At 43.0% G+C, this 16,568-nt stretch overlaps 1 protein-coding gene across 1 annotated transcript; it reads right to left on the bottom strand.

The window, feature by feature from the left end:
- Positions 1 to 6,067: 6,067 nt before the first annotated feature.
- S100P (S100 calcium binding protein P) lies at positions 6,068 to 16,085 on the bottom strand. Its single transcript, XM_086964118.1, has 2 exons — positions 15,721 to 16,085; positions 6,068 to 6,355 (listed from the first exon to the last, which is right to left on the bottom strand). Exons 1-2 carry the CDS (start codon positions 15,856 to 15,858, stop codon positions 6,206 to 6,208), a joined length of 288 nt encoding a protein of 95 aa, XP_086820244.1. The 5' UTR covers positions 15,859 to 16,085; the 3' UTR covers positions 6,068 to 6,205.
- Between the last annotated feature and the right edge of the window lie 483 nt (positions 16,086 to 16,568).

The following is a 16,568-nucleotide window of genomic DNA, read 5'->3' as shown; positions in this document are numbered from 1 at the left end:
ATCTCTCCCAGTCACAAATCACCCTGAGGGCATGTAAAAATGGTTCAAGTGAAAGAGCAAATAATAGGGGTGATAGGGGGCAACCTTGACGAGTGCCCCGAGAAATCATAAAATCTGAGGAGGTCTGTCCCCCATAACTAATATGAGCTGAGGGGTTATCATAAAGTGCCTGTACTCATTTTAAAAAATGTCCACTAAACCCCATTTTAGTCATAACGTGCCAGAGATAGTCCCACCCCACTCGGTCAAAAGCCTTTTCGGCATCCAACAAAATCATGCCGAGTGGGGTGGACTCAGTCTCGGCCAGATCAAACGCTGTTATAGCCATATTGACGTGAGTGGTAGTATCTCTCCCAGTCACAAATCCATGTTGCTGTGGATTAACTATTTTGGGCATAAGAGAAACCAGCCTAGTTGCTAAAATTTTCGCAAATATTTTTGCGTCAGTGTTGATCAGAGAAATGGGTCTATATGACCCCCTCTCTTCCTTTGGCTTGCCTTATTTAGCAAAAAATATTATTTTAACTCTATTCCATGAATTGGGGGCCATTCCGGTCATCCCGATAAATTGTATAACCTGTCATAGTAAGGGTACTAGTTCCTCTAAACAGATTTTATAGATCTCGAGAGGAATGGTATCTTCCCCTGCGGCTTTTCCTGCAGGTAGGGCAGCAATAGCTTGACAAAGTTCTTGTCTAGTGATGTCTTCAGATAGTGGGTCTATTTCTGAAATATCAACTAAAGTTATTGAAGTCTCATCTAAATAGTTCTTTATTGTAGCATTGTTCGGGGTAGATTCGGGAGTGTATAGGGTCTTATAAAAAGCAACAAATTGTTGCAATATATCGTGCGGTTGATCATATAACTTGTTATCAGAACCTCGGATATTAGCGATCAACGAGCTGGCTCTATCTTCCGCCACTTTATAAGCCAGGATTTGCCAATTTTATCCCCGCCCTCATATTGTGTAATTTTAAATTTGTGTATATTAGTGCTATTTTTTTGAATAAACTTTGCTATTGTTTCAGATTTTAATTGGCCTAATTTAAGACCTATTTCTACTGTTGTTGGTAAGTTTAACCGTAGCGCTAAAGCCAGCTGTACTTCCAGGGCAGTGATATTGGAGATCAGGGAGTCACTTAGTTTTCGGCGTTCAGAGTTTGGTCTAAACACGTATTCCTGCGTGAATCCACGAATACTTGCCTTGCAAGCGTCCCAGACCACGTTACATGTGGCAGAGTTCTGGTTAATTTCTAAAAACTCAGTGAGATGAGCTTTTAACTGTGAAATGTAAACAGAATCTGATGTTAAATATCTGGGGAAAGAGAATGGTCTGGGGCATGTACGAGTATGTGGAGTATCAAATGTCAGCATTATGGGGTTGTGGTCTGAAGAAATTCGAGGACATACCTCCATTAGACTAATGTTCAGTAAATTAACATTAGCTAAAGCCATATCCAGCCGTGAACATAGTTTATGGGGCGCAGAGTAATATGTGTAACCAGGAGGGTTTTCTGCTTCTGTTTTCCAAAGGTCCATGTGTCATCTTTTTAGAGATATGCAGTTATATGTGAAATATTTTCAAGATGATATTTTGATATTTTCACCAGATAGGGAAACACACACGAAGCATCTTAAAAATGTTTTTAATGTATTGAAGGAGTATGGATTGACTTTGAAGAAAAACAAATGTAAGTTGTTCCAAGATTCAGTGGAATATTTGGGACATACCTTGTCTAAAAATGGTGTTGAACCAAAAATAAATCATGTTGAAGGTATTTTAAAAGCCCCAGCACCGGACTCCAAAGACAAACTTCTTTCTTTCTTGGGGTTGTGCGAATACTACAGCAAGTTCATCAAAGACTTTGCTTCAAAAATGGAGCCTTTACGAGAATTAACAAGGAAGATTAAAGAGTTTGTTTGGGATGAGAGACAACAAAGAGCTTTCGCCAACATTAAAAAAGATATGGGGCCATATGTATCATAGTTCCGTTTTGCGATTTCTAAATAGCGATTTTTAAGGAATCGCTATTTAGAAATCGCAAAACGGTATGTATGTAAAAAAATCGCATTTTTTTTGCGATTCCTTAATCTTCTATATTTGTGAATTCGCAAGTTGCGAATTCGCAAATAAGGAATAATTTCCCATTCATTCCTATGGGCCAGGAGGCCTATAGGAATGATTGTGAAATGCATTTCATTTTGCGATTTTGACATCGCTGGTCCTTTCAATTTTTTACCTCAAGATTGCAGATTCGCCCTTGTCATGGTTGGTTACCATTCTATATGGCGTGAGGTGAAGGTGGTACCACATGCTAATTCTGTGACAATTATTTCATTTTTATTACCGATAATGGTGTGCAGATGAGATCATGTGAAATGTCTGATTTTCTTAAAATGCTAAACATTCATCATGTCACCACTGCATTATATGAACCGCAAGGTAATGGGCAAGTGGAGAGGTATAACAGAGTTCTTAAACAAGACATTTTGTGGGCGAGGAATTTTGGATCTTTGTGGAGAGATACATTGAGAGAGAAATTGTGGTTGTACAAAATAACACCCCAATTCACTACTGAAGTGCTCCTTTCCGTCTACTTAAAGGAAGAGAACCTGTTTCGAAACTATGTCCTTGGTGTTTTAAAAAAGTTGTGGAAAACCAAAGGGTAGTGATTGATAAGGAAACTGTAGCACAGAGGGTTGAAAGGAAACAACAACAAAGTAAACTTGAGTATGATGTTCGTATGAAAGTGAAGGAGCCCAGTTTTGTAGTGGGAGAATGGGCTGGGATATGTAAACCTGGAATCTTACCTAAGGGAGAAGCAAAGTTTGGGAGACCAAGGAACATTATAAGAATTTAAATGAACAGTGTGGTCACACAAGATGGAAAAGTTTGGAATGCCAAACGCGTAGCAAAATGTTTAAATGTGTAAATAGATACATTTTTATTTCTTTTGTGTTATGTTCCTTATTGTATATTTTCCTTAAGGGAAGAGATGTGTTATATTGCCTCTTATATGTTTTATTAGATATTCTTTATTCCTATATTTTGTCCCTTCCCCTTTAAGTACATTGTGTTTTTATGACTGTGGCACATGCTCTTCAGTTGTCTTCATTCTTTTTAGAATGTGTATCTATTCATTCTGCAACTGGACATTGAACATAGCAGTACTGTGCCTTCAAGATTAAACCACATCTTGAACTTAATCTGGATTTTTGAATCTTTTATTTCTGGATTTAACAGATAGCTATCAGGGGTTCAGCACAGGTCTATTTTATTGATGAACTTGTGATTTGGTCCTGATATTAATTTTGGACTTAATACTTGGGTACTACTCACATCTTCCACAACTGATAACCCATTTGCTTACAATCGTTTTGCTTAGTTTTACCATGAAGGGTATAGCTAGAGGAGGAGTTGAAGTATGGCGATAAAGATAACAGAGGCAATTGTGGGCAATTGTGGGAGAATTCATACTTCAACTTCTGAGGACAATTTGCCAATAACAGTTAGATTCACCTCATAAATACCAAGGCAGAGAACTACTTGAAATGGAGAATAAAGTAAAAGATCAGCCTGGAAAATGTCCTGTCTATCTGGCAAATGTCTGAGGAGTGATGACTCCTACTCCACTTAAAATCTCTGGATCTGAAATACGTCTATGGTTGGAGTGCCCAGAAAACGGAACTCTTGCTAACCCACAAGTCTAATAGAGTCAGAGATCCATCTGGGAGAGGCCTGCCTGCTGTGAAACATCTTTTCTACGGGAGAAGTATGGAAGATCAATGGAGTAAAGGCACCTACATTTGACTGGTATAAAACCAACATAATCAGTGAGGACTAGATTTTTGGCTTTGGTCCTGTCTGAAAGTGGGGAAAAGCCTTTTTTTCACTTAATCTTGTGACTGATGTCCAAGAAAACTTAAGTGGAAGTTTGGGAACTTTTGGCACGTCAGGAAGACAGACACAGGATTTTGAAAAACATTGGATCTAAGGAGCCTTTTCATTTCTGGAAGGGGCAGACTTGCACATGAAATACACAGGTTTTCTGATTTGTTCCCCTCATGAATTTTATCAACAAGATTCAAAGATGTAGTAGGCCTGTGAAAAAAGTGGACTTTCTGTTGTTACCCCGCCTGCCCATAACTTTTAGCCTTCTTCTTGACAGATTTTGACCTCTGGAAAGGTTTCTAGGTCAATAGATAAACTGCAAAAGAGGGACAAGGCAATAGAGTTGCAGGTATTTGACATCTAGTAGTTTCAGGGGAGTCCCACAAAGAGGTTTTTCCTGCGAGATCTCAACCTACATTGGGACTGTAACATCCATGTATTTAATCCTGTGGAGCCCTGCTTGGGGACAGCATCTCACCTTGCCTTTATGGTGAAAGCATACTTTCATAAATATGACTTAGGGCCTGAGTTAGATTTTTTGTAGATGGGTTACTCTGTCACAACAGTGACGGATATTGCATCAGCCGAAATATAAATCTCATATTATCCTGTGGGATTTATATTTTGGCGGATGGGATATCCGTCACCGCTAGGAGAGAGTAACCTATTCGCCGAAATGTAAATCAGGCCCTTCGTGTGAATTAGTAGCCCTTTTCCAACTTCAGCTGGTGGGGTCAGGAGTGTGTATTGGGCCTAGTTACCTGCACCCCTGGGATAACAATGGATTTTTGCTTTCTTATTGTTTTCTGTGGATGTTTTAATGTTTTTTATAACTTTGAATCCATATATGCAATATTGTTTTGGTGGTTTTTTTTATTATTACATTTTGCTCTTTCTCATTGGAGTTGGCAAATATCAATCAAGAATCGCAAACCCCAACTTCATGGAAGCATTTCGTCATTCCTGAATCATATATGTTTCCTACCAGCATTTTTGTTTCATCATTTCTTAATGGGTATCACTAAGTGGTCGATTTAGCCATGAGAAAATGCTAAATATGAGGCAATTGCTTTCCATATTAACATATTGAATCAATAAGTAAGATAATGTTTGTTAGTATATGGGACACTATGATTCAATTTGCTATTATTTGATATTGAAATAGTATCCACAAGGGGACAGACTCAAAATATTGAGGAGGAAATATTGTCCTACAAAAAATATTGTGACCTCACCGCCTACAACTAAAATATTGTGACAGTGAGTAAATAAAAGTAGGTTTGCTAAGCTTGACTCCACCTATATCTACCTTGAAGGTACATATATTTTCAAAGTTTAAGCATATGGAGTCAGGAGTAGTAAATCCTAACTTACATATATCTACCTTCACAGCTTTTTTGGTGTTAATATTTTGCCCACAATTATTTTTGTAGGACAATATTTTTGTAGCATCATAATTCTGTCTTTGAAATTCTGACAAACTACACTCAAGGGGATTTACATATTGGCGCTTTCATTGTCCCTTAGACTTTTCTATTTATAAATAATGTTTGTCTCAAATGTGGTCATTTTTTCTTAAGTATGGAGACCTTCACAGTCACCACCAGCAGAACGATAGACAAAAGGTGCACCTTATCAAAGAAGATAGAGGAGAGGAAGAGGCTCACATCGGTGCAGTGGTGAAAGTGTATCATCATCCAGGTTAACACCATGATGGATGGAGGACACTTTTCACCTGCTGATATGGTCATCCCCCTGATCTTCTTTTGCTTTCAGGGTTGATAGATTGCTGCTTTAAAGATCTGGTGGGAAGATGACCATTGCCATATTTGATACAACGCCGTGACCAGCCCCACCCAAGACTCCACAGCAGGAGAAACCGCACAGCCTTAAGAGTCCCACCCAAACTCAACAAATGGAATCCTAAAGAACACTCCTTTCTTTATCTCTGACAACATTTATTGGAACCACCACCATTTAAGTTCCTCCACTCTCCTTCTGAGAGAGCAGGGAATATTCAGGCATTGCAGACGGGGTGGGGTGTATCCATGAAACACTTTGAATTTCATTTCTATACATATCTTGAGTGATACTCTGCCATAGCAGATCAGTCAATGCTGCTTTGTATACAGTGCATGGCCAATGCATGGAAAGCAATTCAAGTACAAGACAAAGTCATAAAACAAAATAAGATTTATTTTGAACTCCATGTGGAGCTGTAAACAGTATATTGGCAAATGCAACGAGAAGTGTAGTCGCTCATGCGATTCAAGGAAGGCATGGACCCTTCTTTTCAGTTCATGTGATTTGCATTCATTTTGGGGGCTTGTCCTCGAAGTATTTGTGGCATATGCAAGTCAAGGCAGCCACAAATATGATGAATTCATTGAAGTCGACTTCGGAATCTCCATTTTCATCCAGATCTTTCATCAATTTGTCAACAGCGTCCTTGTCTTTTGCAGACTAAGGAAAGGAAAAAGATGAAAATGTTAACTTAAATGAGGGAATGTTCAGACACTGTAGACTTCAGAGTGAGTGTGGGAAGTAGTCACGAGGCATTAATCATCCTCATTCTGTTTCAAAGCCTTCATTTCTATTACATTATCTCCAGATCGTCCATATTGATGCAGCCAGCCTAGAACCAGGAGCCCTGAAGTTCACCCATGCATGAGCTCCTGTGGTATAGGGAGACCGAGGGTACATTAAGAGTGGAATGTGGAATACACCAGAACTGGACCAGACAAAAACACTAACAGACAGACAGGGAAACACGCATATTAGCACAAGGAGATACAGCCATTCAGATAGTGAGATGCTGATATGCGTACTGGGCCACAGACACTCACACGCCCATGAATACACAAGTGCACACACACACGTGTACATACACAGATACACCCACACAATTCCAGGCACTCTCTTAAGTACAAGATCCAATTATCATACTCAGATGGGAATGGCAGAAGGTTGCAAGACCTGCCCGCTATATCACCCATGAAATTTAATAAATCTGCAACATCCAGGAAAGCATCCTGCATACCAACATACCCAGTGTCAGGAACTGCCAAGGCGCCTGCCTAAAAGGTTAACTAACTACATCTCCCAGAAGTCCTGGAGGTGGGCGTGGTACTATATAAGGCTGGGTGGGACCGTTTCTCACTGTTCGTGATTTTGTAACAAACAGTGCATTCGGATTTCAGTCGTTTGTTTACTGGAAAACGCCTTCTCCCTTTCCTTGGTTGCTATCGGCGTGTGGAGGAGCCGCGCTTTTGTTTACTGCCTGACTGCTGACTCGGGTCTTACCGAGTAGCGGTTGTGTTCCTGGGCGTCTTGCTGCAAAGACCAATAACTCGTTCTTGGTAGACGCTGTGATTCGGCGTGTGGAGGAAAAGTGATCGAGGGGGAGTCCTTTGGCAGTGTATTCAAGTCCTGTAAGTTACAGGGAGTGCGTGGCTTAACGCGCTACCTGTGTTCATTTGATTTGTACCTTTGACTGAGTTTAAAGGGAAAAGCCACGGATGTTTAGACTGGCACGGCTGTGTTCAGCATTGGTGTATTTTGGATACCGAGAGAGTGGAGCGTAGTGTAGAGACAATATCTACACGCTACCGCTACCAAGAAAGGCACTAGTGTCTCGTAAGTTAAGTGCCAAAGCGGAAGGTAGTGGGGTTCTACACCTTGCCGTGTTTGGAGTTTGTTTCATTGGGGATCCAGTGGAGTACTATTCTGTAGAGCGGAAGACAGTAGTAGGAGGCTACGTCTTGCCGTGTCTAATTAGGAACTTTCATTGTACATCCAAAGAAAAACATTCAGCTTTTTACGTAACAGGTCTTTTGATTGGAGTCACTTGGGATTGTGGTGTGCTACACTTTTATTTTATGGATATGAACTAAAACAAGGCGGGGTACGTTACAAGCAGAACTAAGGAATTCCTATAGGTGATATCTATGGTATATGAGATTAACCTGCTGTTTGTATTCTTTAGGGACCAGAGGTTCTGATATTCGATACATGATACAACAGGGAAGAGGTGGAGTACACTTTCTTCACAAAGGTGAATCATTTGATTAAGTTTAGCGAGAATGAAATGAGTGTAGGGTTAAGTTGTGAACATTTGTAACCTGTGTATTCATTTTTCTTGTCTTTCAGCTATCCCTTCCGTGCAGTCCCCTTCCGTCCCCTCCTTGTTCTGTTTATTTTCCCTCGCCCTATCCCTCGAACAAACTGTGTTTTAAGCAACAGTGTGTTGGTGAGGTCGGGAGGTGGAGTTGTATGTGCAGCAACCGGATCCTGCAGCGTGGAGTCTGACACCCAGGGCTTTAAGTGGGATAGAACGCCTGGGAGGGGGATTACTCAAAGGGGTGTGGCTAATGTAATTAGGGGCGTGGCTTAAAACACGTAAGCCAAAAATCTGTGATTAGAATAGTGTGCCCCCCGACTTGTATTTTGCTGATTCTGTCATTGCATCCAGAAATATGATACAACAAGTAAGATCATACATACAAGTCAGGACTATTGGCTTTGTCAATGGTTGTTAGTTGCATAAGATAAATAACCAGCAGCAACTATGGCTTGTATATAATATTGAAAAAGTTTCCACTTAAAGCCTCGGTGACACCACAACAATGTTGCTGGGTCTGAGAAAGAAAAGGGAAATCCAGAGAGAAAATGACTCTCTTTAAAGGATTTCTCTTCCCCTATAACGCTCACCTGGCATGACGCCATATCGTAACTTCTCCACTAGTGAGAAGTGAGCAGTGTGAGCACACACACAGCAATGCGCCTGCTGTCACAGCAGTCCGGAAAAAAACAGACAACCTGTGCCTAGGCACAAAACAGAGCCCGATAGAGACCAGTTTTGAGCCCCCTTTAACCCCTCCCATGCTCATGACGGAGCCGCTCCGTCATGAGCATCGGCTGAGCTGTGCTCATGACGGAGCGGTTCCGTCATGGCCCTGCCGCCGCGCCTGCGCGGCCTGTTCTATTGAGCGGCGGGGCCATGACGGAACCGCTCCGTCACGAGCACAGCTCAACCGCGGCTCGTGACGGAGTGGCTCCGTCACGAGCATGCGAGCGCCGCTCGGCCCCCCCCTCTCCCCCTAGCGCTGCGGCGGAATTGCCGCCGCAGCGAAGGGGTTAAAGAACTGCTGGTGCTCTGACCCGGTGAGACCCGGCCCACTTAAAGCCCTGAACATACCCAAAACCAACAAGGGACCAGGAAAAGACAGGCTCTGTGCTGTACAGTACCACATAGCTCAACACGACATCCGAATCCTCCTTATGCCAAAGGCACACAGTGAGGAAGATTTTCAGATACTTTCACCTTAACAATAGGTAATTTAATAATAGTAGATGGACTTTTTTCTTGCATTAGGGTACTTCCGTGTAGCTACAGTAGCTCTGGGGCCAATGACTGGCCTCCAAAATGTAACCTGCTACTCCAGAGGCATCCAAAAACCCAATCACTTTATTGATCTGTTGACTAGCCATAAACTCTACATCTCAGTGAGGAAATCAAGATGAAAGAATTGTCATTGATCTGCGAGGTAATCCCTGAATGGTCTCTTGGAGCTTTTCTGGGACTGTCACAAGTAAAAAATATTTCTTCAGTCATCAAAACTGACTTAACAACCTCAAACTCATACCACTTCGAAGCCTGCGCTCTTAGGTCAATTTCCAAAGGACTTGATGCAGGCAATCACTTCACCTCACTGATACCTTTTCAGACTATTCATAAACACCTGCTAGGCCATCTGCTGCCCCCTCACTGCAGGTTTAGGTAGCTAGTCTGTGATAACGACCTATCTGTAACACTGACGGTTTGCCCCCTAAATCCAACATTTACTCAATGAGAAAGACCTCATTCAATCTTTAGACCAATCCCACTGCTGCGGTCAGTGGCTGCGCACCACAATCAATAGTGTTTCCTGCTTTTCCAAACCGATATTGATCAACCGCAGTACCATTTTAGGCCTCATGCCTCATCAGAGAAAACAGTGTAGGCATTTCAAGTAGAAATTACAGCCACCATTTAACTTAAATTGGTAAAATACATTGGGGCTGATTTACAAGCCCCTTGTGACACTTTTGCACCTCTGTTGCATCACTTTTGTGACGCAACAGCGGTGTAAAAAATGCAGCCAAATTTACAACGTGGCGAATCTAGGGAAGTGCCTCATGTTGTAAGGCCCTGCGTCACATTATACCTGCATCAAGTACAATATATGCAGGGTGGGCGTTCCCACGCAGGAAAACCTTGTAAAAGTGACGCAGTGAAATCAACAAGATTTCACTTCTCCAATTCTAGGACGCCACTGCGTCAAAACCTTACGTCTGCTTGAAACAGGTGTAAGGAGTGACACAGTGTAGTTTGAAATAGGCCTCAAAATGCATTGCTGGGGTTGCGTCGTGCTTGTGACACAACTCCAGAAATGCGCGTCTCTTGCCCCAACGGATGGGTCAGAATTTGTGATGCATCTGTCAATCCTTGCGCCATGGTGCCCCGTATTGTAAATACAGAGCATCCATGGTGATGCAAGGGTTTATCAGGGTTGCGCAGAGAAAGTGAAGCATCTCTACAGATGCGTCACTTTCTTGTCAATCTGCCCCTGTGTTGGTAACAGTGGAGGCTCAGAATCAGGGGCATCAGAGCAAAGCCCCGACAGTAGCCCCATAGGTGTCAACCAGAGGGTCTGCAAGGCCTACTGACTGCAGGGAGGAGGACAATAGTTTCAATTGCAAGCACGGGGAACCAATTCTCAGTGTTGCATTATCCAATCAGCACAAGCGTGTTTGGGGAAATGGCAATATCTTTGTGCTATCGCATGTTTTTTCTCCATAGAGAAAATTGTTTTCTCTGCATAAAAATTCTTTCTCTACACACGTAAGGATTTTTCGATGTTCAATTTCTCATCCCGCACTGGAAAATAATTTACTTCTGTCCTTACATGGAATACATTTTCAACCATTCCTTTATTTGGAATGGTTAGGAGAAGGTTTGGCTGTTTGTGGTTGTTCCAAAGCATTACACAGCATCGCCACAGGAATGCCAGTCTCGACCTTGGAGTGCAATGTACGCACAATATACTACACCATTGTGGCATAATCTTGGCCATGACTAAAATGATTTGTGACTGCAAGATTACATTTCTCAAACAGCTTTTACGTGCACATTGAGCCATTTACTCGTGTAACTTGAATTTACATGCGGATATGGCTCTGTGGATTGAGTCCTGCACAGGGGGTGGGCGAGCTGTACGCCTCACTTGCAACATTTGTGGCTTTTTTAATGACAGGAACGCTCAGTGCTCTGACAGAGAGATTGCAATATTCGTGCAGCAGGCCTCAGCTCTCTAAAAGAACGCTGTGCACCCGCCCGCCCCCGCCCACTCCCCAGCCACATATGACGTCTTGCCGTGTCAGACTGAAAAGGCCCGCGCTCGCGCACCAGTGTGACTGACAACTGAGGGCCTGGAACATATGCCAGCCATGAACATCCTGTTCTATTTCTGAAGCACGAATGGCACAACCCAACGTGATTCTATAAAACATGTTCGATATATTTTTAGTAACGATCATGAAATACGGTAATTTACTAATTATTCGTAGCATAATCCGTATTAGCAAGAGTTGCTACAAAACCCGCCTGAAAAGACTTCTTTTTTGGACGACGGAAAAAGAGAAAAGAAATGGCACATAATCGACATTTTCACCCTGGTGCTGAGATGAAAATAAATGTATTTCTGTACTATGTCACAAAGGAATAAGCTTTCATGAGTGGGATATCCTTACTTACTTTTTTCTTCTCTTGAATGTCAAGAGTCAGGAGCAAATAAAAGAAAGTTATTTTTACAAAGTACCTAAGTGTAAACGTATGGTCATAGTGCGAGGAACACAAATTCATCGAAAGGAGCAGTTTACACTGGGGCACGGTAGCGTGACAAGACAGCAGACGAAGCTGTCTCAACATTACGCAAATCTCGATCAAAAAGAGATAAAAAAGGGGAATGAAGAAACCGAGGGGGAAAGGAGGAAATCGGTGATAACAACTGCAAGGCATATTTTCTCTTGAATTATTTATTTAAGAAGCTTATAAAGCGCGCAGCTACCCCCGTCGGGGGTGTCCCGGCGCTGAGAGAACAAGTAGATCACCAGAGAAGGCAGCCAGGGTCCTTCCATCCAGCCTAGTGCTGCAGAGGCACTCCTACTCAAGGTTGGGTGAACAGCCAGGTTTTTAATTTGCGACGGAAGATCTGCTCAGACTCGGTAAACCTAAGGTCCAAAGAGAGGTCGTTCCAGTATTTAGCCGCCGTCACACCGAACGTTCTGCCACCACTCCGGGCGAGCCTAAATCTGGGAACAATCAGTAGACGGAGGCCATTGGATCTTAGGTGTCTTTCTGACTTAGATAGTTTGAGTCTTTTGCTCAGGTAGGTTGGGCCGATTCCGTGAATGGCTCGAAAGGCTAGGGTCAGGATTTTAAACTGAACCCTTCGGGCGATTGGGAGCCAGTGTAAATCATTCCGATATGCTTTAACCGAATTGCGGGTAGGGATGTTTCCAATAAGCCTAGCTGCCGCATTCTGAACGATTTGCAATCAGTCAATGAGATAGAGGGGGGCACCAGCATATAGGCTGTTGGCGTAGTCCAGATGTGCCGTAATGAGAGCATGGACAATTGTTTTGCGGGAAGTCTGAGGGAGGTAAGGAAAGATCTTCCTGATCATGTGCAACTTGCCAAAGCAAGCTGCGGTGACTTTGTTAACCTGAGCTTTACAGGACATGGTGTTATCAAAAAGGAAGCCGAGATTACGGGCTGACTGTACTGGATTGGGAGGGGGTTCAGCACGGTAGGCCACCACAAGTTGGCTGGGGGGGCTGATTTCTGACTAAAAAAGAGCACCTCAGTTTTGTCTGTATTTAGGGCCAGATGATTAGACGCCATCCAGGTACAGATGTTGCCAAGGCAGTTACGAAAGTTGGAAAAATGCGAGTCAGAATGGTCTCTAAAAGAAAAAACGAGCTGAGTATCATCAGCATAAGAGACCACTCTGACTCCCCAAGATTCGACTACCCTGGCAAGAGGGCCCAATGAATGAAAGCAGACTGTCATTAGATTGCCAAATGTCAATATATTAGAGGATGTGTGTAATTGAGAAAACAAGCTAAAATTACCATATTCTCATTTTATGTGCAAAATATCCTTTCACTGATTACAGTTTTTAAAATGACAGTGTTTTGTTAAAATGGGGGTGCAGTGTGATTACACCCCCCTCACTGTTAAGTGCGTAAGAGGACTATAAGAAACATTTGGCTATGGATGATTTGCCGGACGGCCCATATATTTGTCCAGTGGATGCCCCCTGTACAACATGTGGGTGTGTGCGGTGTAGCAAACCTTCTGAACAAAAACTAGCAAAGCCAATAGGTCTGGCTCTTGTATATCTGAAAGTGCTTCTTCATGGATTGGCAAGCTGGATGGATGGTTAGATGAATGGTTCACTAGGTGACTGACTCAAGCGAACTTTAGTTAATGGAGGGAAATGTGGGGGATTAGTGAGGGATGAGCGATTAACTAAGTGCATGATTGGATCAGTGCATGGGTGAAATGGTGGGTATGTGCACAGAAGGTCAAGTGAATTAATGAGTAAATGGTTTGATGGATGTAATTTTCATTATATAAAAAGTAAAATATTATATCAATATGAAAATATACTTTTATCGCTCACCAATTAGGACACCCTTTAATTGCTCTGCTTTATGGTCTCTCCCAGGACAATGAGATGGATGACCTTTTTGATCAGGGCCCTAGATTGGAGCATCTACAAGTTGGGAAAACCGACCATATTTCCACTAAACTTTTCCCCACAGGGCACTCACTGTTCGCCCATTGACTATGGAGACCATTAACAACTCCTAGTGCTGCTCTTCTCTGGCTGCCTGATGGCGCTGGGAATTTGGGTCCTTTCGCCCCAGTAGGTATAAAAGTGGCAATTTTTGAACTATAAATGCCCTCACAGTTATCTGTGATTTAAAGTTGTGACGGTGGCTCCTGGGAACAAATGCTAACAAAATATGACTACAAAATACAAAGAATAAGATAGTAATATGTGCATGTACGCTTGTAAACCAGCACGGTGCAGCACTCCGTGTCATTCATTACATCAGAGGTGTGTCCAAAAATATGCATAAAGGAAAACACTTGATAGCTCTGCTTTGCACCAGGCCGTCACTAGGCGCTGACCTTAAGTCTGCACTCTAAAATCTGACCGTTTCGATTCTTTCCTTACTGTAGCCAGGTTCTATGCTACCTCTTGCAACCTGCATGAGATTACACGCGACCATCTGAGGGGGGTGACTGGTAGTGTTGATGTACAAGGGAAATTATTTTAACTTTGTTGCTAAGATCTTTCTATCAAAACCGAGTGCAAAACAGATCTATAATACCCCTCTATTTCTAGCCTATGACAGTTGCAGGGACATACCTGCTTATGTACCATACAAAACAGATATTTAGGTTCCATTCAATATGGGTACAGACACCACTCCTTACTTTCATAGAGGAGCTAAAGGCCCACCCAAGCATCCACTTCCTGTCTCACTGCTGACTGACTTTAGCTTCCAAAGCATGTGGTAAGGCAGCAGACTTACAGTGTCGCTAGACAGTGCAATGATCTGAAAAATACCTTTTAGATAGTGGCTGGGGAGCATTCTAGCGGCAAAATGATATTTGTCTGGAACACCAAACATTCCAACACTTTTAATCCCATAGCTCAGCCCAACCAGTGAAAAGGAAAGAGCTCACACTCTTCGTGGTGATTCATAAAGCTTGTTCCCTATTTAGTTGCCTCTTACTACTGGCTTAGGAGCGTCTTACTTCTAAAGTCCTTGGAGTTGTAAACACATCCTCAAGATGGAACTTAGCCACTTTCTAGTCTTAAATGTGGGGTCGGGTTGAGAAGATGCCAATTTTTCCATTTAAAGAGAAATATAGGATGCAGGCACACCTGGCCTCAAACCAAACTGGTTTTTTGCCCACGGCGAATAATCTGCTGTTTTATGGCAAGACCTATGCACATTATGCATAGAAACCATTGTTTCCGTCGCATAAACCTGCTACCCTTCTCCTCAGCTTTTTGATTGACAGGTGGATCCGCCATCTTTTCCGGCAGCAATGAACAGCTGGGACATGTTTGGCAAGTACCAGAAATGGTCTGTCACTGGGATTACTTGTGGGTTGGACTGGCTAACAGGGTAATCTGGCAGTGCCCGGAGAGCTGGTCTGACAGATGAGTGGACCAGTTGGTTTTTGCGCTGTTTGAGAGCTTGTTTTGTGGTCTGCTTGGTCGTTTTTTACTGCTGGTTTATTTGGCATTACCACAGACTTCACCTGCAGCAAGCATACATGCATGCGACCTCTCATACCTTCCAAAATACATTCATAGCTTGTTTTTACCACTTTTAAACTACCTTATTTGCAAACGTGGGCCACTTTCTTTGCTATCTAATTTCCTCTTGGGTCACTTTTAATTTGGTGCCTATGCCTATTTTCTGCCCCAGTCCGAGCCTGATTGCTTCCTTTATTACCACTGAATTGTGTGGTAATACCAGAGGTCTGTTTATACTTGTGCAGCAGCCCGATGCCGCACTTTTTTTGCACTTCACCCACTTATTGCTCCCTATCTAACTAGGGCTATGTATGACTCGCAGCATGTTTTTGTGTGGCGTGCTGTAAAGCGGAAGCTCCCTCTGTGCACTCTGGCTTACAGGCCGCTTCCCACATATGCCCTGACCGCAGCAGACAGAGAAGAAATAGTGCACCCTCTCACCTCAAGGAAGTTGGGCAGCTCTTTCTCCATCAGCGTCTTCAGCTCGCCTTTGTTGAGGCTGAACTTGTTGCCCTCTGTCCCCGAGTACTTGTCGAAGACACCGATGATCAGGGCCATGGCCTGTTCCAGCTGAGACATGGTTGCGCGTGGACCTGACGTCTCCTCGATAGGGGTAAGCGGCTTGTCCACAGAGGGATGCGTGTAGAGTGCGCCTTGAATTCGAATGCCTTTTATACAGGAGCTATCCCTTGCTCACACTGCGCAAAGGTGGATTTATCGCTAAGTAAACACGCCAAGCCTGAAACCTCTTATCACAATCTAGGTGCAGCCAAGTACACAGAGTTGTGTGATGGGCGTCGTTGTGTACCCATAGCACAAACATTACGAATGCTGCTTCCTTATCTGTATATCTCACACCTTGACTCCGGAAGTACGGGCTTTGCCACTCCTTGAGGCGCAGAGCGCCAACCAACTGCAATTACACTTTGACACACTTTAGGTGCATGCCGCCTTTCACACTTTAACATCTAGGCCCTCATTGTGATTGGACTGGAAAATTCTAGAATGTGAGTTTAGCGGTTAGAGGAAAGTGCACTCCCGAAATCTTTCCAGCAGGCAAGCCTGGAGACGTTTATAGGTGGAAAAATGCCTAATACTTAGTGGAACATCCGGACATGATGGGCACGCACCAAAATCAGCATGTTATCCCTCATTATCGAGCACAAACTTATAACTGGGTGCTGTTAATCGCGCCTGAGTAATTCAGTGGTGTTGCAATCAATTCTACGTATAGGTTCAGAAGCCCAAGTGTGCTGAGCAGCAATGAGGTAGTCCGTGAGCACATTGTC

Source organism: Lissotriton vulgaris, chromosome 3_2, assembly GCF_964263255.1.
Source record: "Lissotriton vulgaris chromosome 3_2, aLisVul1.2, whole genome shotgun sequence".
In the NCBI taxonomy this organism is placed as follows: domain Eukaryota; kingdom Metazoa; phylum Chordata; class Amphibia; order Caudata; family Salamandridae; genus Lissotriton; species Lissotriton vulgaris.
The sequence above is the reverse complement of the archived record's forward strand: the minus strand, read 5'-3'. Positions and strand labels throughout refer to the sequence as shown.